The 27,638-nt window shown below is 35.5% G+C and overlaps 1 protein-coding gene across 1 annotated transcript; it reads left to right on the top strand.

Annotated features, from left to right (window-relative positions):
• LOC150076766 (THUMP domain-containing protein 1) lies at window positions 1-27,263 on the top strand. Its single transcript, XM_090386644.1, has 4 exons — window positions 1-270; window positions 20,673-20,879; window positions 23,384-23,548; window positions 26,199-27,263. The coding sequence occupies exons 2-4, from the start codon at window positions 20,691-20,693 to the stop codon at window positions 27,261-27,263; spliced, it is 1,419 nt and encodes a 472-aa protein (XP_090242770.1). The 5' UTR covers window positions 1-270; window positions 20,673-20,690.
• The last annotated feature ends 375 nt before the right edge of the window (window positions 27,264-27,638 follow it).

Genomic DNA, 27,638 nt, shown 5'->3' with positions numbered 1-27,638 from the left:
TAATGTTGTTTCTGAGTATTAAATGACTTTCCACGTGTTTTCGAATTACCAGTTCTGTTTCTTCTGTTTTCAGCTGGAAACACTTGCTGGATTCGGCAACAAGAGGTCCGTTAGTACCTATCTGTAACGGGCTTTAAGGCCTCTTCAGCTGTTCTCTGCAAAGATCTCAGTCAGAGCTGAATGTAGAGATAGCTGGATCACTGAGAAGAAAAATCAGTATCTGACACTAAAAAAAAAAAAAAAAAGAACAAGCCACTTTAGTGTTTTTCTGTAAGTACGAAGTTTCAACAGTCACTGTAATGTAATTAGTGCATTCGATTTCTTAAAACGATCATAATTTTTTCAGTTATAAATTTTCTAAATTTTTCTCATTGAAATAATAATTATTAAAGGCCTAATTCTCTAATTATTATTAGTAAATAGGTACAGCTTTAGGGCGAAGTGAACAAGGAGATTGTCTTGTGCCCTGCGCTCCACTTGACAAAATAAAATAAAAAGAAATTTCGTATGGAACATGTCAGATGGAAATGTGATGCGAAATACACCCTGAAATGTTGAAGGGAAATAGAGAACCACATTTCATTGTTGGTACAGATTACCACAGCATTGGGCAGGACACATAGCTCGAAGACATGATGACAGATGGACTAAGAAAATAACAGAATGGTATCCAAGAGGAGCTAGAAGAAAACCTGGAAGACAAAGGCGGAGATGGATAGATGAAATTCATGAGTTTGTGGGTAGTAAATGGATGTCCAGTGCTCAAAACAGAAGCAACTGGAAAGTTGCTGGAGAGGCCTTCATCCTGCAGTGGATTGAAAATGGCTGATGATGATGATGATGATGATGACCACAGCATACTCAGCGATATATATTTAGTGAAGGAAAAGCATTTTTACCATTCAGATTTCGTAAATTGTTTACTTACGTTTCTCTCAGAATTCTGATTGTAGGCCTGCGTTGTAACCTAGTCAACACGTACATCGTCAAGTATCACTCGTTTGGAATGTTCTGGGTTCGATTCCCATCGGCGACTTTAAGAATTTCTAATGTTCTCTTCATTTGAGGTTGTAGTTAGTCGATCTGAGTATGAGGGTATAGAGTTTTTCAGCCTGTAAGACATGCAAATTTGCCCTTAAACACACACTTCTGCAGACAGTACACTTATGGTTATGAGCGCACACTTGGACTTTTAATACATATTTATAAAAATAAATATACTATAAAATATCAGTGTAAATACACCATAAATGAAAAAAGTTACCATTGTAGTGTAAAGGCATCGATTTAATTGTATCTCATATTGTGACTACCTTCACAATATGTTACCATGTATTGCACTACCTCGAATAAGTAACATTTCACTAATAGTGAAAACTATTGTTACTTATTCTCGGTGGGCCCCGTTTTGAAATATGGTATGGGATAAAGTTCTCAGTTATCCTCATACTATCCCTATTAGACTTAGAAAAGAGATAAAGATGTAGGAGTGGTAGAGGAAGGAAATGCCGTAGAAGGAAGAAAGGGACAGTTGCTCCTTCAACTCACACTCAAAGCTCATATATTCCTCGAATAGGCAACGCTTCCCCAGTAGAGAAGACTGTTGTTACCTATTCGAGGAAACTCAGTGGCCACCAGGCTCCCCCCAAACAGCACCATTTCAAGGCTTGTTGTCCTATCATTGGTGGGTGGGCAGGTACCCTGGTTGCAATCATTCCAACCCAGTTGTGAAGTTAATTCCACAATATGAGAGATGCCAGGTGTACAAAGTACACCTTCATATTATGCCTTGTGCATTAATATTTTAATATATAAAAATAAATATATATTTATTGTTGTATACAAAAATATATACAAAATTAATATTTATAAAAAAATAAAAAATATATATATAATACAATGTTTCTTTTTTCTTAATTTTCAAAGTTTTTATTAAAATAGGACAAACTTGTTTATGAATTTTTATTAAATTATTTTCTATTATGTATAAAAATCAAAAAACTTTAATGTTTAAGAAATATTCTTAATTATATTATTGCTTTGCAATAATATAAATTGAGGAGTATGAACTGTGACTTATAAATCAAACACCCATCATTCAGAAAGAGTGCTTGTGTGTTTTTGAGGTTATGTGATGGCAAGAAATAAGGAACTGAGTGTTGAAAAAGAATTGCTATTATAACCTTTATAAAGAAAGTTATTCCATAAGAAGTATTTGCAAAAAAACTAGAAGTTTCATTTAAAGGAGTATGTGCAACCAGTGGGAAGATAATAGATGAAAACAGAAGGCCCACTGGTTGCACATCGAGAATGTGCAACCAGTGGGCCTTCTGTTTTCATCTATTATCTTCCCACTGGTTGCACATTCTCGATGTCTATTGAGTTATGCGGATGATATCAAGATACTCACTCCCATCATCCCCGGTCAAGACCTAGATCTGGTAAAAGCGGAAATTAACAACACTCACACCGCAGTCACATGTTACCTCTGCCAGTTTGGGCTCAAGATCAACCCTGCTAAGTCTGAATTCATGGTGTATTAATGGACCATCTGAATTAATGGAGTACAAGCTACCATTTAGCAATTCAAGGAGTCTGGCAGTTTAAATGGCAAACCATGATCAAGATGGCGTCGTGTAACAATGGAAGCACAATATAAGATTATAGCACTGATTTCTAAGCAGTTGAAGACTTACTGCACCTAAAATCCAAGCTGAGTTCAATAGGAGCAGAGAAACTCCAGTGTTTAGATCCACTATTAAAGTTCATCTTAAAGAAAGCAGGACTTCATTGTCATGTAGAAATCCTGAAACCCTTAATTAAAACTAGAAAGGCAAAGGAAACAGTTAGCTTGGGCTAAGAGTCATCAATATTGGACAATTGAAGAGTGGAAAAACAAACTGTGCACAGATGAATACAAATGAAATTTTTGGATCCAAGCGTAGAGTTTATGTATAAGATGATTAACTGAAAAAAAAATGGTGCCACATTGTTTAGTGCCTACAGTCAAGCATGGTGATGGTCCATCATGATCTGGGTTCCTTCTGTTTTACTAGAGAGGGTGACATCATTAGAATTGAAGGAATTTTAAGAAAATAAAGCTATAAAAACATTCTTGAACATATTGCAACATCCTCTGGACTTCGAATTTGTGAAAGAAATTTTATGTTACAAGACAATGACTTGACTGTGCAGGGACTTCCGAGCAATTAAACAACAGTAGAGCTTTTATGGGACTGTCTAGTCTGTGAAGTCTGCCCTTTGCAAAGTTTATGGAAACCTTGTAGATCACTTGGAATAATGTTAGTTAAGATTATTATTAGACTATTATAGGCACTATTATAAAATTAATCACAAGCTACGTCTATATAAGGCAGTGATAAAATCTCATGGAGTATATTTTGATGAAAAATCAGTATAGTTGGTAACATTAATCATTTCAATATATTTTGCTGTAAATTTTTCAGTGCTTAATAAAAAATGTTAAAATACTTTATAATGTTTGATTTATTTATTTTTTTTTCAAATTACACCTTACATTGTCATAGCTATGAGTAGTTTCAAAAAAATTAATGAAAACTTGTCACATGCAGTGTTTCCAAACTTTTAGGTGGGAGTGTATATAATTTATGTACATATAATATATTTATATATTCTGTATATTTAATTATTTACTGTATATTTATGTGTGTGTGTGTGTGTGTGTGTTTATTTATGTACATTCTAAAATATTTGTTATTTATAGTGGTGAAAATTATTTTAACTTACTTATAAACTCAGGACTTTTTTTTTTTTTTCTGATAATTATGAGGTTTCTTGCTTAACACCATTATAATCTGTAAGAAAGGAATAATTTTAAGTGCCATAATTACTCAAATTTCTACTCAATTATATTAAGGGAGACAGCAAAGAAAATAAACAAATTCTTAGCCATAAGGGTTCATCCTTCGATTCAGGGGAGATCCCCACGGACTGGATGTGTGTGTGAATGTATCCCCAGTTTACAAAGGAGGATCAAAGGGTGACATAAGTAATTAAAGGCCTGTTAGTTTAATTTCTGTTCCAGGGAAAATAATCGAGTCACTGGTAAAAGAAGTAATGCAGGATCATCTAGACAAGGTTGCAATTATACTTCAGGCACAACATGGTCTTGTTAAAGGGAAATCTTGTCTAATCAGTTTGATTGAATATTACAATGTTGATGGATGCAAAAAATAATTTTGATATCATATACTTGGATTTCAGGAAAGCTTTTGATACTGTTGCACATAAAAGACTGTAGTACGAATTGGAGCAGTGTGTGGCATTAAGGGCAAGTTGCTTCTATGAATTAAGGAGTGGTTGAATGGGAGAACACAGTGAGTGGTAATCAATGGACATTGCACTTCCTGGACTAATGTTATTAATGGAGTCCCCCAGGGTTTGGTGTTGGGCCCATTATTGTGTTCTATATTTATCAATGAAGAAATTTATATCAAAAATTTAATAATTATAGTGATAAAAATCTTCAATTGCAATATTTTAGATAACTCCTAATTTGACATATGTAATATGCACCTTGAACATCAAAATGCTACATCCTAAATGCCATAATATCTCACTACTATACTTACAGGCCCCCCCCAAGGATGATACATAGTGGAATCAAAATTAATGATTCAAGTTGAGATATAAAGTCGAACGATGGTTCGACTGTTGATGATCCTGCTCAGACAGCTGATAATCTGAATGAGTATTTTGAATCTCCATTCACGCATGAGGAGTTATTAAGGGAGGAAAATGCAGGAAGTTTATCAAACTGGAACAGAGTGCTTAATGATTTTGTAATAGCTGAGAGCAAAGTGGAGGAGAAATTGTTGAAGTTAAACATATAAGAAAGGTACCTGGGGTGGATGGGATCTATCCAGTTATGTTAAAGGAGGTGGCAAAGGAAGTATGCAAATCCTTAGCCATAATTATGAGAGCATCCTTGGACTCTGTGGAAATACCCAAGAATTGGAGATGTGCAAATGTATCCCCACTTAACAAAGGGGAATCTAAGGGTGACACGAGTAATTACAGACCAGTTAGTTTAACTTCTTTTCCGGAGAAAATAATGGAGTCACTGTATGCATTTCAGGATCATCTAGACAAGACTGCAGTAATAATTCAGACACAGCATGGGTTTGTTAAGGGACAGTCTTGTTTGACAAATATGATTGGATACTATGATGTGGTTCCAAAGGAACTGGATGCAAAAAAATTATTTTGATATCATATACTTGGATTTCAGGAAAGCTTTTGATACTGTTGTGCATGGAAGACTACTGCACAAATTGGAGCAAGTTGCTAAATGGATAAAAGGGTGGTTGAGCGGGAGAAGACAGAGTTGTAATCAAGTTGAATGTTGCTCTTCGTGGACTAATGTTATTAGTGGAGTCCCCCAGAGTTCGGTGTTGGGCCCACTGTTGTTTTGTATATTAATCAATGAGATATTGATGTAGGTATTTCAGGCTTAATGTCGAAGTTTGCAGATGATACAAAGGTTGGCAGGGTTGTTAATGCAACGGTAATGGCAGTGTGCTAATGCCACAGGATCTAGAAACCTTGGGCAGATGGGCTGAGAAGTAGCAACTGAAGTTTAACATTGACAAATGCAAAGTACTGCATATGGGTAGAAGTAACCCCAGAAGAACGTACCATCTGCGTGGTACTACACTTAGGGTGGTAGAAAATGAAAAAGATGTGGGAGTAATTGTGCTGCCAGATATGAAGTTTTCTGAGCAATGCAGACAGGCTGCCAGAGCAGGTCATGGGGGTCTTGTCAATGATATACAGGAATTCTGCTAGCAGGGAAAAGGAGGTGATTATCCCTTTGTATAAGGCAATGGTCAGGCCATGCCTTGAGTATTGCATACATATGGGTTTGGCAAACCCAAGGTCCTGAGCTGGATATCATCATTCTTCTCTTTCTTGGTGATTCCTTTCTACTTCTCTCTCTCTCTCTCTCTCTCAGGGTAATTTGGGAATTTTTTTTTTTTTTGGCTGATGCAGCCTAAGCTTCAGGCTTCCTTTCACCATATGGCTCATGATAATAATAATAATAATGTCTGGAGGCCTCATTTTAGGAAGGATGTAGAGTTGCTTGAGCCTGTACAGAGAATGAGAACAAGATTGGTGAGGGGAACAAATGGGATCCTCTTACCGAGAAAGGCTTAAGTTCTGGAAATTGCAGTGGCTGGAGAGTAGGCACCTGTGAGTTGATCTGATTGTGGTATATAAGGCCATGAATGGGTTGAGCACGGTGAATTCTGATGGGATTCTTCCGCTTGCTCAGATTACAAACCTGAGGCGGCATAAATTCAAATTGAGGAAAGACAGTTGTAGAATAGATGCGTGGAAATTTGCCTTTAGACAGAGGGTGGTTAATTGCTAGAACAAACTTCCATCTGTCATTGTTGAAGTTGATATCGTAATAAATAATAAATTCAAGGAGGAACTGGACAAACTTTTAGAGGGAATGGATGTATGAAATTATTTTTTTTTTTCTTTTTGGCTGATGCTACATAAGCTTATACACTTGCTTTCTTGCATCACATGCCTCCATTACTATATGTAGGAACATGATAAATCACGAATCATTGAAATATAACTATGAGAAGTACCTTAGGTAGATAATTTATTGAATTCCTCTCGTATTCATGGAGTCCCGCAGTATTCAGTGTTGTGCCCATTGTTGTTGTTTTCTTTATTTATCAATAATATTTATGAAGGTATATCAGGCTTGTGTAAATATCCAGATGATACAAAGGTTGGTAGAATGGTTAATGATAGTAATCAGGGTGAACTGCTGCAACAAAATCTATGAAAATTGAATTGATAAGGAGAAATGGAAGTTGAAGTATGGGTAGCAGTAATCCCAGAGTAATTTTTCAACTCTGTGCTACTACACTCAGGGTACTGAAAAGTGAAAAAGACCTGGGGGTAAAAGTCAGATATGAAATTCTCTGAGTAGTGCAGATATGCTGCCAGGACAACTCATGGGGTTTTGTCAATGATATACAGAAATTTTGCTAGTAGGGATAAGTAGGTGATTACAGGGCTGGTTTTGGGCTGTTAACCGCCTGCGTGCTGCAGATATTTGGCCGCCCTATCAATGCGGATTGTGAGTAGATTCATAACCAACCCATAGGAGCCTACTAGTATGTTTTTATGACAGTTCCATATACACTGTACTGCCACTTTATAGGTACACCCCTGCTGTGCACACAAATGATTTGTCCCACAACATTGTAAGTCACATGACCACAGTTGTGGATATAAATGCAGCAGAACAACCTTTCTAGTATCAGTTAAGCGTACTAGCAAGAATGGGGAAAAGGAGTGATCTAACGGACTTCGAACGTGGCATGGTAGTAGGTGCAAGACGTGCTGGACAAAGCATCTCTGAAACGGAAGTTCTCCTGAACTTTTCACGCACCGCAGTTTCAATCACTGGTGTCAACTTTACTGCAGCGTTATAAAGATATGGGCTGCTGAATGTCTTTGAATGTTCATTTTCTTTGTTCTCATCCTCAGTTTTTTATCTCAAAATTTGGGTCATATCCACAATGTAAAAGTGGTACCAAGATTGCTGGGATACCATGATGGGAGATTATTGCTGGTTTCCTAAGAAGGAAAGCAAAATGGACTGTAAGAAAAACTCTCCATGTGGCAAATATTTCTAAGGAAATAGAATGTATGCAGTACATTATATGTTTCATTTTTTTTTTTTTTTTTTTTGATTTGGTAGTTGTTGGCGCATCGGCTTCTGTGGCCATATTGCACCTCCCAAGGTTTTTTTTTTTTTTGCAGTACTTTGATCCAAGCCCGAGGCGGGAATCGAACCCGCGACCTTTGGGTTGCCGGGCAGGTACTTTACCCACTCGGCTAGCCCGGTCGGCTATATGTTTCATAGAAGTATTTTAAAATGAATTAACACTCATTTTTAAGATAGCCTATGTATTATTGTATAATACTCGAATTGGTTCATTAAGATTTAAATATTTCAGTTTATCTTTCAGTGGAGATGTGATTAAGACATCATTTTGGTATTTTTTGAATCAGCAGATTAATTTACCCTAGAATCAGCAACTTTTGCTGTGGAGGTAGAATTAAAAAAATTTTTTTTTGTTATTATAACACATTTTCTGGCAGGTTAGGCAAAAGTTTCTCAATTGCCCATTTTTCAAAAATAAAAGAGTTCATTGTGATAATCTCCTGTAGTACCATTTATTTCATAGATCAAATTAGAATTATGAAAAAAATCCCCCCCCCCTACACATGCAAAATATAAGCCTTCTAGATGCTTCCTGATTCATTATCTCCTTTATGTTGCCAACATTCTCCACGTCAATGTGAACAATAGGTCTTTTCTTTCCTTATTTGTGAGATTTCCTATAAATACTTCCTTCTGTTAAGTATGTCATTTCTTTCCATTAAAATATTTCTTCTGTTTGAGATTTCTTCCAACAAAATCCCATCTTGTGAACAATTTTTCTTAAAATTTTTCTGTTTGTCAATTAAAATTTGTTTTAATACTGGGATTAATTTAGGTATAGTTGTGACTTTTTTATCATAAGTATGAAAATTGTGGATTCTTCATCTTATGATATCATGGTATCAAATTAGTCCCAAAAATAACTTAAGTTTTTTTTTTTTTTTATCTTGGGCTATAAGAAACTTGGAGAATGTTTACCTATTCTTGACTTTCAATCCTTTTTATGAGTCATTGTGAAAACCTTGTTGCTATGCTAGCATGCTTTGTTACTTACTTGATTGATGTATAATAATGAGAGTATTCTTAGATTGAGAAGTACCTGCAAATTGGAAAAGTGCAAATATATCTCCTGTTCAAGGGGTGGTTGAAGTGGTTAAGTGGGTAATTATAGACCTATATGTTTAACCTATGTGCTAGGGAAAATCATTGAATCAATAATTAAAGAAGTAATGCAAGATCATCTTGATAGGAGTGAAGCCACAAAGCAATCACAGTATTGGTTAAAGGGAGATCATGCCTCACCCATCTTATTAGCTGTTATGAGGTTGTTGCAAAGAAAATGGATGCAAAGAATAATTTTGACATCATATTCTTAGATTTTAGGAAAGTCTTTGGACATTAGGGCAAGTTAGTACTATGGATAAAAGGAAAGGTAGGAGACAAAGGGTATTTATATATGATGAGTGGAGTTCCTCAGAGGTCGGTATTGAGCCCCTTACTGCTTTTAATATTTATTAATGATATTATTATAGTTATTTCAAGTTTTATGTACATTTGCTGATGATACAAAGGTGGATACAGTGGTTATGACAGTAATCAAGCTATGCTGCTTCTAGAGAACCTAAACTAAACAGGCAGAGTGGAAACTGATAATTGAGGTTTAACAGTGATAAATATAAGGTTACTGCATTCAGATAGCAGTAATCCCAGAATAACATACCAAACAAACTGAAGATAGTGGAGTATGAAAAAGATCTAGGGATAATTGTTCAGTAGAAAGCTCATGGGCTTCTGTCAACAATGTATAGCAGGGGTCAGCAACTTGTGGCTCTTTAACTTTTAGCCCACATGAAGAACAATTTGAAATGAGTTAGAGGACTTAAAAATCAAGGACACGTGGAGTGCAAGACTAAAATGCCTTAAAACATAAATTGAGGATTTGGAGAGGCAAAAGGCTACCCTTGCAATTCTACACAAATGGATGGCGATAGATGAGTTAAAAAAGCAAGACCAAATTGTGTTCGATACAGGGAATAGCTTACCAAATACATATATAAATTTGAAAATACGTGTGTTTGGACTTCTCTCAATTTTTGGTTTGACAAATTTCTGTGGGCAAGTATTTTTGAACATGAACTATATTAAAAATAAATTCAAGAAACCGTCTGAACAATGCAAGTCTCTCAGCATGTTTAAAGATGAAAATTATATTATACTCGCCTGATGTTGAGAGACTCGCTCAAGGAGTTCAGCAGCAAAAGTCACATTAATTCTTACCTAATTGGATGTGTGTCACATTTTTTCATTATTAATAAATAATATTTCAAAATATATATTTTTTAAAACACCTTCCCACTCCATTTCTTAAAAAACTCTCCCACCCTCCCCTTCCTCCCAGCTGAGCTGAGGTGCGGCTCTTTGGATTCTCTGTATTTTAATTAGATCAAAAATGGCTCTTCACTCAAAAAAGGCTGCTGACCCATGATATATATAGGAACTTTGCCAACAGAAACAAAAAGGTGATCATCTCATTATATACTGCAATGCTTAGGCAGCATCTGGAATACTGCTTACATGTGTGGAGGTCTCATTTTAGCAAGGACATAGATCTTTTGGAAAGGGTGTAGAGAAGAGCATCAAGATTAGTGGAGCACAAAAAGGATATTCTTACCAAGAAAGACTGCGATTCTGTAAATTGCAGTCTGTGGAAATTAAGTATCTGCATGATGATCTAATTAAAGTGTATAAGGCATTCAAAGGGTTAAGTAAATGAAATGCTGATGGCATCATTATTCTTTCTCAGATTTAGCACACAAGAGGGCATAAATTTAAATTGGAAAAGGATGATTTCAGAACAGATATGTGGAAATTTACATTCAAAAGAGTAATCAATCATTAGAATAAACTGCTGTCTAGTGTTTGTTGCAGAGGTGGATAGTCTAAATACATTTAAGGAAATGTTGGACAATTATTGGTAGGAATGAACAAATTAAGGTGTGTGTGTTGTATAAGCTTTGCTTCTTTGCATCATATTTCCTATAATGCTTTACAGTATTGAAAAAATCTGGAATTTGTGAAATGATTATGGAGTTAATTGAACTTTCAATCATCAGACCAACTCATTTCAGAACACCGAAATGAGCAGATGGTATTATTAACTGCATAGGAACTGAAACATGATTTTAAAAAATAGGTATTAAATTAGAAGAAAATAGGACAACAGAAAGAGAGTCACTTTTGTGGTATTCCTGTGACAGCTGAATAAACAGTCACCAAATTAACAAGAAAAAAAATGTTAAATTTTAAATTTAGTATCATATATGCAATAAAGCATTTGCAGTAAATTTAAAAATGGTGTTAATTTAACTGAATCAAAAGCTCTGTTATATCTGTAAATATGACATGTGAATCCTCACCTAAATCCCTCATACAGTAGATATTGGCCACCAATTGATTCAAGCACAATACAGTCAGTTCTGCTATAACGCGCATTTTTGTAAAAATCAAGAATCACGAATATGCTCCAATGTGACTGATGTTGTTAGGGGAACAATGCGAGTATAACGCAATTTTCATGTTGGCTTATGTGCGATTTTGTCTGTGAGTAATACCAGATGAATGCAAAACCCGGCACCAAGCTGAATGTAGAGACCTGCACAGCAATACATACAAGTTTATGAAAGGTTAAAAAAGTAAAATGTGTGACAGCTATATTTCCCATTTACTGTAGTTGTATTTTGTCAGAGATACACTGTTGTCATTGGCTATATTCACAAGATAACAGATGATATTGTGAGCCGACTCATGTTTTCAGGAGCTCACATTTTTCTGTTCGAACAGAAATTTCATGAGGCATGAGCAGAGTAGCACATTTCTGGAGGTCACTACAATAAAAACACATATCGCTATATAACTAAACTATTTAACTCCCTTAAAGGTCATTTTTATAATGGAAATTGTATTAGTTTTATATAAATTTATATCAAATAAGTATAACACAAAAATCACTTTTAACTAAAGGATGCAAAAACAAAACACACAGCCAACACGTTTACAAATGCTACTATTGGCTGAGAGGAAGGGCTACGCAGTCCCACTGGAGAACGCACTACACTTTCATCATTATCATATGTTCCGTTATAAGAATCAATTTTGAACGCCTTTGTGATACTTTTCTGGAGGTCACGACCATAAAACAATTTGCACTTCTGTTAGTGCAAATCTATTATAAACTGGTAGTAAACTCCATCTTATTGCATTTGTGATAATACCGATAACTGGAATTGCATAGGTTTTTATGTCATTAGGGTGAAATGTGTTTCCCTTTCCACGAACTCTTCAATCATATAAAAAAAACATAAATAAATTTTCAGAATCATCCCTTCGTTCCTATTTTTTAAACTATATTTACTGTAATATTTATTTATTTATTGGAAATTTAAGATGTTTAAACCTGTGTTAGCAATTTTATTGGGTGTATAACTTTTTTTTAGTGTTTTACTTACCAGACTGAACATTTTATTATTATTTATTATTTATTTTTTTTTTGAGTGCTCTGCCCCATCCCTATTTTTCCAAATAAGCCCTGTGTTGTTTTTATTGCATGAAATACCATAACGCAGAAATTTTTAGAAATGCATGTACCACATTATAGCAGAACTGACCGTACTGTCGATATTTCTTAAACCCATAATGAATAAAAACGAGGACTGAATAAAGAAATTTGATTTATATGAAGTTACTAACAAAAGCTACCCTCTGTCTGATGAGGGTCCAGTGAAGTCAAAACAAATATGGGTAATAGCAGAGCTTTCAATTTTTAATGACTAACAAATTGGGCTTGTTATGCAGTGTTATCCAATTAAAAATTATATTAATAATTTTAATTCAACTCATGGATAATGATGTTGATTTTGAAGCGTGTTCAAGCCAGCTCAAGCATTTTACTGTCTCTAGATAATATTAGTATTAGCCATGTAGTACAAGAAAGCCATGGGCTTTTGCTGCTCTGGCCAAAAAAGAAAAAAAACAAAAAGAAGCAAATAAGAAAATGCAAATTATGCACTTCCCTCCTCACACAGGTAATTATCCAGTTGAACTTTGTCAACCTTTCAGCCTCAACTACTTGCAGAGGCAACTTGTTGGCTAAAATAAAACTTCCTACAATATAGTTTAAACCTTTTCCCCTGTAATTTGAATTTATGGCCTCTAGTTCTAGAATTCTTTATAACAGTGACAATTCTGCCATCATTTATTTTACTAACTCCTCTCAGAGCCTTACAAACCTTAATCAGATCTCCTCTAAGGTGCCAGGTTGCCAAGCTATGTAGCCTATATAATCAAAGTCTTTCCTCAAACAGTTGCCCCTTTGCCATTCTCACCATGCAATTGTCCATCTTTGGACCTTTCAAGAAGCACAGTCTTTTTTTTTCAGATTAGTTTGCCATACTTAGATACAGTATTCCAAATGTGGCATTACAATTGCCTTATATGGTAGGATTATGACTTCCCTATCTCTACAGGATATTGTTCGATAAATCATCAACAGACAGCATGGGCTTTCGTGGACACCTGTTTACACTTCTCAGAAAATTTCATATCTTTTTATATCATAACTCCCAGATCCCTTTCTTCCTCAACTGTTTTTAATTCAACACCACCAAGTATACGCCGATGAGCCAAAACATTATGACCAGTGAGTTATGCAAATCGAAGCAACTGCAGGTTGAACTATGGTGTGGGTCGGGACACAGTATAAAAAACACCTGATATTGAGCTCTGTTAATCAGTGTTACTCTTGTTCTTTAGATTGGAAAGGCAGCGGACTTAAGCGAGTTTGACAAAGGCCAAATGATGTTCTGCTGGGATACTCTGGGTCCAGTCGTCCATGTGCGAGGCACTCTAATGGCCAGACGACTGGGTCAGAGCATATCCGAAAGGCACGGCTGGTGGGATGCTCACGGTCAGCCATGGTTAGTACCTACCAAAAGTGGTCTGAGGAGGGGAAACCCACAAATTGCCGGCGAGGTGTTGGATGACCATGGCTCATCGATGTTCAAGGTGAGTGAAGGCTCTCCCGGATGGTATGTGGCAACAGAAGGGCGACTGTGGCGCAATGTGCCAGTAATTGGAATGCTGGTGACGGGAGTAATGTGTCACAACATGCAGTACATCGAACCCTGCTGAAAATGGGGCTGTGTAGCCGCAGGCTGCTCCGAGTGCCCATGCTAATCACGGTTCACCGGCGACAGCTCTTAGAATGGGCATGCGAGCATCGAAACTGGAGTAATTGGAAGAAAGTTGTCTGGTCCGATAAATCACGTTTCCTTTTGCACCATGTATGTGGATGGCCGGGTTCGTGTGCATTGTTTACTTGGGAAAATGATGACACCTGGATGCACCGTGGGATGAAAACAAGCCGGTGGCGGTGGTGTCATGCTTTGGGTGATGTTCTGCTGGGATACTCTGGGTCCAGTCGTCCATGTGCGAGGCACTCTAATGTCCACCACCTACATAAACATCATTGCTGACTGACCAGGTACACCCTTTCATGGCAATAGTCGTACCCTCTGGTGGTGCAGTCTTTCAGCAGGATAATGCTCCATGCCACACTGCTCGGATTGTTCGAGACTGGTTCGCAAAACATGATGGAGACTTCCAGGTCTTCCTCATGGGCTGCAAATAATTACTTCAAACCATGTTCCTGGCCTCCAAATTCCCCAGACATCAATCCCATTGAGCATCTGTGGTTTGTGTTGGAACAGAAACTCTGATCCGCGGTGTCTCAACCACGGACCTTACAGGAGTTAAAGGATCTGCTGGTTATGTGTTAGTACCAGATACCACAAGACACATTTAGAAATCATGTAGCGTCCATGCCTTGCTGGGTACGAGCTGTTTTGGCTGTATGTGGAGGACCAACGTCATATTAGGTAGGTAGTCATAATGTTTTGGCTCATCAGTGTATAAGTTTTGGGGGTTGCTATTCCCCAAGTGTAAGACATTTATGAAAATCCGAAACAACAGTGGTCCAAGAACCAATCCTTGGGGATCCCACTTCCAACTTTATACCAATCTGAAGAATATTCATTAATCACAACCTTCTGCTCTGCAGCCACCCATCTTAGAATTTTTCCAGTATCCATATTTTTCCAGTATCCATTTTTCCATTAATCCCAACATGTTCCAGCTTTGCAATAACCTCTCATGAGGGTCTGAATTAAATTCCCTGCTAAAATCCAAATAAATTTTGTTGAAATTGTTCCCTACATCCAGCTCATTAGTAACTATGTCAAAATAGCGTACTAAGTTAGTTAACCATGATTTTCCCCTAACAAAACCATGTGTGTTGTTCAGAATGCTATTTCTTCTGAATGTCTCTGGATTCCACTCTTAATCATTGCCTCTAAGATTTTCCCTACCACTGAAGTCAATAACTGGTCTGTAGTTACCCACTTCAATATTAGAACCATCTTTATGTATTGCTGATGCGTTGGCACTTTTCCAATCCAAATCTCTCCCAAGTGCAGTAATGCCCTCATGATTAACCTCACTTTGGTTTAATACACCCTGGCCATCTCCCTCAAAATTTCTGCATATGTGCCATCAACTTCAAGAGCCTTGTTTGCCTTTATGTTAAAAAGTTTTTCTAATAAATAGTCATTAGCAATTTCAAAATCATTATTTTCATTTGGCTTAAACTCATTGCACAGCCTCTCTTCAGCGAAGGGTCTTTCTTCATTAAAGACCAATGCAAAGTACCTCTTCGACTCATCAGCTGAGTTATCTAAGACTAAGACTTTTCCCCACCCAGTACACAAGGGTTCAGTTGGATTCATTTTCTTCTTCTTTGTATTTAATCATTTTCTTCTTAAAGAAGAAGAAAATGATTCATTTTCTTCTTCTTTCCTCTTAGCCAGTGTTTTCTCATACTCAGCTTTGGCCTCCCTAACTTTATCTGTGATACTGTTAAACTTGTAGCTGTTACAGGCTTCCATACTTTTCATTGTTTTGTAACTTTCCCATGATGTCTTTTTCTACTCTGTTAGACTGGCCAGCACTGTATTGCCCCATCCCGGCATCCTCCTTACACTATATTTTTTTATGGCTTCTGTGATTGTTGCTTTATTCCATGATTTTAATGTATTTGCCTTCCCTCTACAGTCTACCCAATTAATAGATGCCATGGTGCTTTAAACTGTTACAGTCCCTTTTTTTGAAATTAAAACCCCCGTGCCTTTACCTCTAACTACTGCATCATCTTTCTTCATCTTCCAGTGATTCTCATACTTTAAGCCCTGCAATGTAATCTGATTCCTAGATGCAATAAAGCTATCTCAGTGTATGTTGTATATAATGCAATAAAGTGCTTATTATCAAATTAGTTTTAAGCTTGTTAAACAATGCTGAAAGTGGATGTTTGTTTTAAACCTATCCATTCTGATAATTGTTTCACAGATTTTCATGGGCTGCAAATAATTACCTCCAGTTCTCATTCAGTATTTACACCTTAGGCTGCAGCATTTATCAATATGGCATCCAGTAAGCACACCTCTTTGATGTTCCATAAGTTTCACACTTGACCATAGTTCCCTCAAATTTTTTTCCTCAGTCTGGACTGTGAGTATCACTCTGCACACTTAACTTACACAGTTACATGGCTGATTAAATGATATTATAATCATTAATAATAGTAATAATTCCATGTGACTTTTTTACATTCTTTTACATGTGCATTGGAAAATAAAAAATTTAATAACATAACTATGACTATTAGATTCAAAAGATTTTGAAAATATAAAATTAATTTTATGACACCATTCTTGACAGTTTTAACAAATTTTATAAACTGCAAAGTGAACAACAGGAAAATAATCCTTATATGCCCTCCATACATCCTTTAATGGCAGTATGACAGTGATCTCTTATCATTGAGGGTTAGGAGGTACATTTTCTCTTCAAAATAATTTCTTTGAATAATACCATATGTGCTGTGGTTCCTTGAAGTTTTCTTGCACATGTGGTTCTAACAAATATAATACATTTTTTGTATCCAGTAATAGAAATATGTGAAACTTTTATGAGGAGTTTCTAACAGGCTGGGACCTAGTGCAGCTTTGTTAAACTGCATTCCAAAATGTAGTGTACACTCAAATTTAGCATGCAGGCATACAGCTTGGGGGAAACCCTGATTATGACTCATATTAGATAGATGTGAGGTGCTCCTGCACGTGTGCAGCTATTCTTGCTTTTCAAACATCTTTCAACACTTTATTAGTGTCAAAGGAGTGTCCAGATACTTTCAAGAATATTTTGTAAATGCATGTTTATGTATAAAAAGAAGTATATAGATGAAATATAAATTTTTTTGAATTCAAAAATGACTGAATTTTTAATATTTGGTAATCAAAGTTTAAATAGATTTTATACAATAATGTTATAAATTTTGATGCTTTAAGACCAGTCATCATCATCATCATCAGCCACTTTCAATCCACTGCAGGATGAAGGCCTCTCCAGCAACTTTCCAGTTCCTTCTGTTTTGAGCACTGGCCATCCATTTACTACTCAAAAACTCATGAATTTCATCTATCCATCTCTGCCTTTGTCTTCCAGGTTTTCTTCTAGCTCCTCTTGGGTACCATTCTGTTATTTTCTTAGTCCATCTGTCATCATGTCTTCGAGCTATGTGTCCTGCCCAAGACCATTTTAGTTCTTTAGTTTTGATAAGAATGTCCTTTACTTGAGTTTGCTGCCTAATCCATGTGTTTCTCTTCTTATCTAACAGTCTGATTCCCAATATAATTCGTTCCATTCTTCGCTGTGTAGTTCTTAGCTTCTCTTCCATTCTTTTGGTGAGTGCCCAAGTTTCACTTCCATAGGTCATGGTGGGGAGTATACATTGATTCATTATATTACGTTTCAGACAAACTGGGATATTGCTCTTCAGTATGTGACTATATTTCCTGAATGCTATCCATCCAAAATTTATTCTTCTCTTGACTTCCAGCCATTTATCATTATTACAGCTAATAACTTGTCCCAGATAAGTATATGACTCCACCTTTTCAATTACTGCTCCTTCAATCATTATTTCCCTTTCCGTGGCATACTTGTTCATCATTACTTTTGTTTTAGCCATATTCATCTTTAGTCCAAAATCCTTACTAACTGTGCATAACTGATTAAGATTTTCCTCTAATTCTTTGGGATCGTGGCTTATGACCACAATGTCATCTGCAAATCGTAAATGGTTTAGGTACTCTCCGTTCACATTGACTCCTTTCTGCGACCAGTCTAATTTTCTGAAAGCTTCCTCAAGGGCAGCAGTAAACAGCTTCGGAGATATTGTGTCTCCTTGTCGAACTCCTTTCTCGATTTTAAATTTGCTACTGTCTTTGTCTAGTCTAATAAAGTATGTAGCACTCTCATATATTTTCTTCAAAATCATAATATATGGAGTATCTATGCCTTGTCTTTCCAGTGCTCGAAACATTGCCTTATGCTGTACGGAGTCAAATGTCTTTTCATAATCCAAAAATGCCAGGCATAATGGTGTTTTATATTCATTTGCTTTCTCCATTAGCTGTGATATTACGTGAAGGTGATCCATAGTTGAGAATCCTGTCCTAAAGCCAGCTTGCTCTTTAGTTTGATTCTCATCAAGTATTCTTTCTAATCTGTTAGTAATGACCCTTGTGAACAACTTGTAGATGTGGGATAACAAGCTAATTGGTCTATAATTTCCAATTTCTGATTTATCTCCTTTCTTATGCAGCAAAACTATGATTGCATTATTCCACTGCTTAGGCATCGCACCTTTTCTAATGCACTTTGTGAAGAGCCTTGCCAGTTTTTGTGTTATGTCCCTTCCTCCCAATTTTAACAACTCTACAGTAACTTCATCTTCCCCCGGGGCTTTCCAATTCTTCATTTTCTTCAATGCATGTTCTACCTCATCAGGAAGAATATCGGGTATGTTGTATGTGTTGCTACTTTGCAATCCATCTTCCCCACTGCTGGTATCATTCCCTCGCTCCTTGTATAATTCTCTATAGTAGTCTTCTGCTATTTGGATTATGCCTTCTCTGCTGTTTATAAGTACACCATCGCTATTCTTCAGTTTCAGTATCATTGGTCTTTCTGTATTACTGCTCATGGCTGCTGATTTAAATCCTTTGTTTTCCCTTAATGCTTGTTCTACTTTTCTTGTGTTAAATTTTCTTATGTCCTCTCTGAGTCTCTTTCTAATGGCTTTGCATAACTCAGTATACTCAATTTTCTCCCTGTCAGTGTTTTTCTTGCTCTTCATTTGTCGTCTTTGGTTCATCATGACAAGTGTTTCTTGACTAATTTTTTCTTCTTTGGATTTCTGTTTCCCTATAGGTTTCTTGAGCTTTATCACTTTCAAAAAGTTGTAATATTCCTCGTCGATATCTTGGTCCTCAGCAGTCTGCAGAAGCTCATACTTGTTCTTAAGTTCCAGTACATACTGCTTTTTCTCCTCTTCTGTTATCTCAAAGACCTTTGTATTATTTACTCAAGTCAGTTTTTTCCTTTCCTTTCCTACATCTATATCAAGTGTACATCTTACCATTCTGTGATCACTTCCAACATTTACCTTATTCAGGACGGTAACATCAGTCACAATATATCTTCTGTTAGTGAGGATGAAGTCGATTTCATTAGTTGTTAATCCATTTGGACTCTTCCATGTCCACTTTCTGTTCACCCTTTTCTTGAAAAAAGTGTTCATTACTGACATTCCTTGAGATTCTGCAAATTCCACAAGTCTTTCACCTCTTTTATTTCTTTCACCAATTCCAAAATTTCCTATAGTTCCTCTTTCTGCACTGTTTTGCCTTTTTCCAACCTTAGCATTGAAGTCCCCCATAATAATAGTGTAGTGGGTTTTCTGCTCATCTAGAAGACTCTCAATTTCAGTGTACATTTCTTCAACCTCTTCATCATCATGGCTCGATGTTGGTGCATAAATCATTATAATCTTTAGCTTGTACCTCTTAGAAATCTTGAGTATTAGTCTTGACACCCTTGGTGATGTACTTTTGAATTCCAAAATGTTGTTTTTAAAATCTTTATGGACCAGAAACCCAACTCCACCTTCACTCCTTTCACTGTTTACATTGGTGTACAGCAGATTTCCACTTGATAAACTTATAAGTGATTCATTTCTTCTTCTTGTTTCAGCCAAACCGATGATATTCCAATTCACATTTTCTAATTCCTTTTCCAGCTCTAATATCCTGTCTTCACCGATGAGTGATCGTACGTTATAACAGGCCAAGTTCAATTTCCGTGCATGGCAGCCTGGTCGTACCCAGAGATTCTTAGCACCCTCTGCTTCCACTCTGATCCTCTCGCTGCCGTAAGAGGGAGAGTGAAAGCTGCTGGGGACTGAGGGCCATTTGTATTGTTGTGCTCTCATTGCTGGAGGGTTTGGTCTTTTCCTCTTCACGCTGACCAGGCGTCTTGAAGAGAACCACTCTACACGTTCGTTGCCACCTAAGTGACGTAACAGGGCTTACCATCGAGAAGGTGTGCATGAGTGGATTTTAGGGAGGCAGGCCAACCGGACTTCTCCTAAATCTTCTGTAATAGAGAGATATTGGATCCATCAGTGTTTTAGGCTGAGTGTCTGATAACACACAGGATACCTGTTCCCCTCTAAGCCCCTTAAGACCAGTAAATCTATCCAATCATAGTTATAGTTGTGCACTTTATTTGGGGTGTTTTGTAAATTCTGTGTACATACATCTCTATTGTTTTAATGATTAGCGTATGTTGTACATGAAATGTCTTTTGTTTTATAGTACATGTTCAGTATTATATAACTAACCTATTCCAGTTTTTTATGTTTCTTACTTAATTTTATATATTTTTTTAAAATTCATAATTTAAAATTTTAATGTTTCAGTCCAAAGAATCCCTTACCATGGATTTCAAGAAAAGAAAGCATAAAAAGAACTATTATATGCCACCTAGGAAGAAACGCAAGGGTGGTCTTCTGCTACCTGGAATGAAGGGCATTCTGATTACCTGTAACAGCAATGAAAGAGAATGTGTCAGAGAGGCCTATAATCTTCTGAATGAATATGCCGATAAACTCTATGGACCTGAAGATGTGAGTTGAAGTGAATATTGATTTTTTTGATGTACAAGGCAGGATCAAAAAGCCTAAATAAACAATTTTTTTTTATTTGAATTCATTTTTATTATAAAACATGAATTTATTAAATTTTTTTATTTGCATTTTTTGCAGCACACAAGTTGAAAAACACCGATTTAGAGGATTGATGTTCTTGTCTGTAGTTTGTAAAGATAACATCACATTTCATATCCTCTTACTATTGATCACAAATTTAAACTGTGATCCTGAATTATGATCACAAATTTAAACCAATAATTATGAAATCCCAACTATTTCTTCTTTCTGTCTGTTTATTGTTAAAAACTTGGGAACAAAGAATTTGCATAGTCTTTTCTCATTTGAAATATCACATATGATGGCTTGGCAACTACCATATGATATTTCAACTTGAGTGGTTGTGTCTTCACTACCCCAGACGATGATTTGAATGTAGGAGAAAATTACATCATTTGTTGACATTTAGGATCCTCGTTGATAATACATCCATCCATCCTTGAAATGCTTGTGCACTCAGATATTATATCTCTTGATAAGACCTTTTTTTCACCATATGCTTCAGTAATAATTTCTACAGATCCTGTTGGTGATTTCTCCTTCTTCAAAAAAAATTGTATAGATGTTCAGAAACTGACATTCTAAAAAAATTATGATACCAAATTTCTTGCTGTCAACAACAAATCAGTATAAGCCTTTGCACATGTATAACTAATATGTTACTTACCATTTACATAGATTATAAAATAAAAAGTGTTTTTAAGTTAGTTTTTTGAAAAGTTTCAGACCTAGAAATTTTTGATCTTACTTTGTATTTCTTAAATCCAATGATAAAAATCATCCAATGATTTAAATTTTAATTAAAGTTCAGCTTCAAATTCAGCAGTTAGAATTTTGTAGTGGTATATTAGTGTTATAGCATAAAATATATCTGTATATATATATATATATATATCTCTTATTTTTGCAGGTCCAGCTTAAAACAGCTTAAAATGAAATATGGAAGAATGGACAAGATTTAAAGTAGCCAACCCAAAGAAAAACATGGATGTTATGAAATTGAATCATTGGACCATTGTGAAATTTTTGACAAAAGAAGGGAATGGACAAAAAGTTAATCATAACCTCATGAAAGCTGTATATGTTTATGCTATCCCTTCTGAATACCAGATAAATTTTGGTTTAAGCAGCTTAAATAGGGTTGAGAATATATAGATAGAATACATAGAGCTCAAGACAACCAATGGAAGTGATAACTCCAAAAATATGCCCAAAAATTGAAGACTTGTTTATACAGGATAGACATATTATCTATAATTGCTAGAGAATGTAATATTTGAGGAGTCAGCACTGACCATCCTTTATGAACACTTGGCCATATCAAAGATCATTTCTTACTGGGTGTCACGAATGTTCGCACCTCTTCAGTGCAGGGCTCAAATTTGTGAGGAAAATTTACATATGCATGATTCGAATCCACAAGGATCTGTTTAAAAAATTGTAATCAGTGATGAAACATGGAACAACTTGGGTTACCACCATCCAAAAAATTTGGGACTCAACCCTGTTTGTTTGTTATTTGGTTTTTATGAGCATTAGCAACTAAGGCCATATTGCTCCGTGGATATGCGGTGGTCATTCCCTGACCTTTCCGCATCCTCCGTATTTGGTGGTCATGGGCTCGAACCCCGGTCTAATCAAGAAGCGTGTGCTATGCACTGCTGCTCCTGCCCACCTGGCTATGGAGACGCTCTAAACCCTCTGCCAGGAAGATGGCCACCATTTTTTTTGATGTGAAAGGAATTCTTTTCATAGACTACATGCTACATAAGAAAATAAGTCACTATAGATGCCTATGCTGCTGTTCTTGGTTGCAGGTGTCTTGCTTCTTCATAACAATGCTCCTGTACATAAGTCCTATAAAGCAGTTGCTGCTTTAAGAAATTGCAGATTCCCTTTACCCACTCTACAGCCCAGACCTGATCCCCCAGTGATTATCACCTTTTCACATATCTGAAGAAATACTTGTCTGAGCATCTGTCTTCAAATGATGATGATGATCTTAAGAAAGCTGTAAATGACTTTTTCAGACTATTGGATAATGACATTTTTTTTTTTTTTTTTTAATTCAAGTATTTTTCCCTTTTTCTTCAAAACTGAGGACGTATTAAAATCAAGAGGAAAAATATATTAAGAAAAAAAATTAAAGGAACTAGGCTGTTGTTATTTCTTTGTTCAGATTAAGATCACTAGAAGTAGATGACTCAGAAATTCTGTTATAGGGCATTTATCTGCATATATGTCTTCAAATATATTCTGACACATTTGTTTTTATGCCATATTTTTATTTTAAACCATTCATTAGGGAACCATATACTTAAAAGTGTTCTCTGCTCATTCTGGGACAGTTCATATCTGATATAGGGGAAAAAAGTATAAGTTGTATATATAATTATGTTAATTCAAAAATTTAATTATTCCAGATGCTAGAGAATGCAAAAGAAGCATATGATGTACAGCAGGAAGATGACGACGTTGAAAAACAGCTGCAAATGGAGCTAGATCTTATGAAAAATAATAATAAAGTGTTCCGAAGGTTCCAGCAAGTGAACACTAGAGTCAAAAATTGTATTTTCATTCAGGCACAGGTAATTTTTCTTTTTGATAGTAAAACGATACTGATTTAGGTAAAACAAAAAAAAGGAAAGTAGCCAGTAAAAAACAATGGACATAAATCTTCTAAAGTTAAAAGGCATCTTAATGCAGAAAACCTAATAATTAAATGACATTTTACTGCATTGGAAAATTGATTTACCATATTTTCTGAACCAAAGATGCACTTTTTTCCCCTGAAAAATGTTACTGTAACCCTGAGTTAGGCACACAAAAATTTGAAAAATTAGCAAATGATTAAAAAAAATTTTTTTTTTTGATAAAACCTTTATTTTCAATCTTTTCTGAACTCAGCTGTGAAAAATCCATGTTCTATATTAAAAACATATATTTTTAATAATTTTTGAAATTAAAACTCCCTTTAGATTTGTCAGTGAGCAAATACAAATTTAAGAATCGTGCACTTCAACAAATGCTGCAATTAGATGCCAGCCTATCAATAACAAGAGCACTTACTTATGAAATGTGAAGAGCTTGCATCAACAATTTGATTCCAAATGTTGCATCAATGTCACAAAGCCAGAGAGAATTATCAATTGGAGTAAAGCATGCAGCAGTCAAGCAAGCTTGTTATCAATAACCGTGCACGACAGATGGCTGTCAAGTACATGCATTTAATTAGGTTTAACTTAATTATGAATTTTTCCTAATTGTGTGATAATTAACAGAAATTTCTGGAACTTTCAGTGGAGAATTGAAAGAAAACATTTTTAAAAATACCTATTAGGTGTTTCACCTCCGTGAACAGAGTAGATAAAGCATCTACACTACAATAGTTATTGTAGTGTAGAAACACCCCTACTAAAGTGATTTATCATTTGAATTTAATATATATATATTTTTTTAATTTATTTTGTTTACAAGTAAGATGGGTGCTGCAAGCTGTAAACACATGAGGAAAATGAAGCTTGGTAATAAAACTTTTATATGAAGATTTCAACAATAATAGATAATCTTCAGCATGACAAATCATTTCTGGTCATTGCCAAACAGCAGCCTCCATTTTATTAGTATTAGAATAACAAAGGAAGTGGATTGTTTTTTGCATATGCATAAAAAATAAAATAAAAACTAGCTTATACTTGTACATTCTTATCACCAAAAAGTGCCTGTCCAATTATGCCCTGAGCTGTACCAAATGTGCCACCTCAGCCACCTTGGGTGTTAACTTATCTACAACGGGAACATAATACCTCTTTATTCATTTTACACTCCAATTTGGTTGTCAAATTCTCTACTCCACATATAAGCTGTTCCTCACAAGGACAACAATTGGTATTCATTAATAATTATAGTTTGCCCTTTAATCCCTTTCTACAAGTTTCTATGTCACTTTTTAGGTGAAGTCTCCCAATTCTTAAACAATACTTGAAGTTCAGTCTCGCTGCTATCTATAAATTAGTATTGACTTCCTTTTTCCTGCTTGTACTGAGTAACTTATTGAGAGGATACCACCTGCCTTCCTCACTGTCTGTTTATACTGCATCATAAACTTCATATTTGAGTGTATTGTGACCCCCACTTACCTTTTCCATTCAGATACATCTTTTCCCTTACTCCACTTAAGTTATTCCTGAGTTTCTGTTCCCCAGTGAAAGATCTTACCTTTAGTAGCATTAAACCTTATTTACTTGTTTCTGGCCACATCTGTAAAAGTTCTAAATCCTTTTGAAGCAGAATAATCTGATTTTAATTAGCTGCTCTCCTCAGCTGACCTTGACAGTTTCCCTTGTGCTCCCTCATCAATATCATTAAGGAAGATTAGAAACCAGAGAAAATTAGCACTGATCCTGAGAAACTCCACTTGTGCTAATTGGCTCTGAATGCCTATTTATGACTCTGCTTCCAATCACAGTTAAGCCAATCCCTGATATTTCCCTAGTTTGTCCAGTAATCCCTCTTGCCGACTGGGCTAGCCAGGTGGGTAAAGTGCCTGCCTGGCAACCCAAAGGTCACGGGTTCAAATCCCGCCTCGGGCTTGGATAAGACTAGTGTAAAAACCTTGGGAGGTGCATTATGGCCACAGAAGCCGATGCACCAACAACTAACAAAAAAAAAAAAAAAAAAAAAAGTAATCCCTCCCTAGGGTTACTGTATAAAATAAAGTTTAGGTATTTATGACCTTGTCATAGTTATTGCAACTATACTTGTCTACTGAAGAAACAGTTGCATGGCATCTGATAGGTGCCAGGAATTTATTATTATTATTTTTTTTTATAAATTCTGTTTAAAGTACACCAATGCTTTAGATTGCAATACTTTGGAAATGTGATTTTTTATTTATTTTAATTAAAAACTTGAAAATTCAAATATGTTTTTTATATGTTAATTTTAATGAAACAAATCTTTCATTAATTTTTAAAATTGAAAAGAAAATGTTACAGTCATAAATTATAAACATGAAACTAGTAGTCACTTCAATTTTCCAGATGCTTAATGGTTAATTTTCTAATAAACCATGAAGTGTGTGAAAATTCAAACTTCTGCATTCCATACTTTAGCTGAAATGTCTAGTATTGTAAAGGTGTATAGTATTGTTGGAATTATACACCTTTTGATAGCATGTATGTTAATCAGTACCATATATAAAACAATTACAATGTATTAAAAAATTATTGTTTTCAGGTTTCAGATCCCAATCATCTAGTATCTTCCATCTTTGAAGAAATAAAAAGTTCACAGCAAAGGAAAAGCAGGTATATTCTCCGCATGATTCCTGTGATGACAACTTGTAAAGCTTTTCTGGGGAACATGAGACGAGGGATCCTAAATTTGGTTGGATGTTATCCAAAACGTGAGGATGGAGATGATCATTTAGCATATATGATGGTTTATAAAGCACGCAACAATCGTCATCTTCTTCGTGATGAAGTATTTGGTGTTCTTAGAGACACCGTCCAAGAAAGAAGGCCAGCATGGTCAGCTAGAGTGAAAGATCCTGATATAGTTATTGCTATTGATATTGTGCAGTCAGTATGCTGCTTAAGCATTGTGAAAGATTTTTGGAATTACAGAAAATATAATCTTGCTGAAGTAGTTAATCCATCTTCACAGAAACCACCAATTAGATCAGAAAATGGAACAATTTCAGAAAGCAGTGGTGACACTTCATCAAATTCACCAGGAAAACTGAGCATTCAATTAAAAGACATAGATTCTGTTGCTCTTGAAGTAATCGGAGATGTTTCTAATGCAGCATCAAAAAAAGCACCATCTACATCTGATGGGTTGTTCTATACCTCAAGTGAACCAACAGTGTTTAATATAGTCAGAGTCAGAACAGAAGAGGATACCCACACAAAACAGGAATGCAGGCCTTTTTCAGGTGATGGGACTTGTGATTATGCTCAAGATGAGAATACTAATATTTTGTCTGAACAGATACCACTTAATACAAACAACAGAGTCAAAACAGAAGAAGAAATATATGAAAAACATGAGTGCAGACCTTACTCAGGTGATGGATCATGTGATTATGCCCAAGATCAGAATACCAAAGTTTTATCTGAACTAGCATCTAATACAAGCAGTGCCAAAGCAGAAGAGGAAATACATACAAAACAGGAATGCAACTCTTGTTTGTGTAATGATACTGAAGTTCAGAACGCAAATATTTTATCTGAAATATCTCCACTTAAAGTCCACACACTTCAGAAAGTTTCTGCAGAGAATGAAGCATATCAGCATTAAAATGGCTACTTTGCAAAAGCCTTATATTCTATGTTTGTCCAAAAAAATAAAGTTTCATTAGGGTAAATTTTAAATGGTTAATTTTATATGCTGATTAGTACTTGTGGAGTGAAAGCAAATAATTTTGTAATAACTGCTGTGATATGTCAAAAACATCATGTGTATTCTTAAAAATATCCAATTAAGAACAAAATAAATACCATACTTTAAATTTTAGAATTTGTTTTCATGTAATTTAGGTAAAAACTCGCTATAAAATAGATATAATAAACTTTTCATATTTTCAGGTTTCTGAAAAACTAAATAAATATTTTGCATCCACATTAACACATGAAGAAGTTTTTAGGGATGGGAACACAAGAAGAACATCAAGTT

This window comes from Mastigoproctus giganteus, chromosome 12, assembly GCF_048544385.1.
Source record: "Mastigoproctus giganteus isolate SK-2022 chromosome 12, ASM4854438v1, whole genome shotgun sequence".
Taxonomy (NCBI): Eukaryota; Metazoa; Arthropoda; class Arachnida; order Uropygi; family Thelyphonidae; genus Mastigoproctus; species Mastigoproctus giganteus.
The sequence above is the reverse complement of the archived record's forward strand: the minus strand, read 5'-3'. Positions and strand labels throughout refer to the sequence as shown.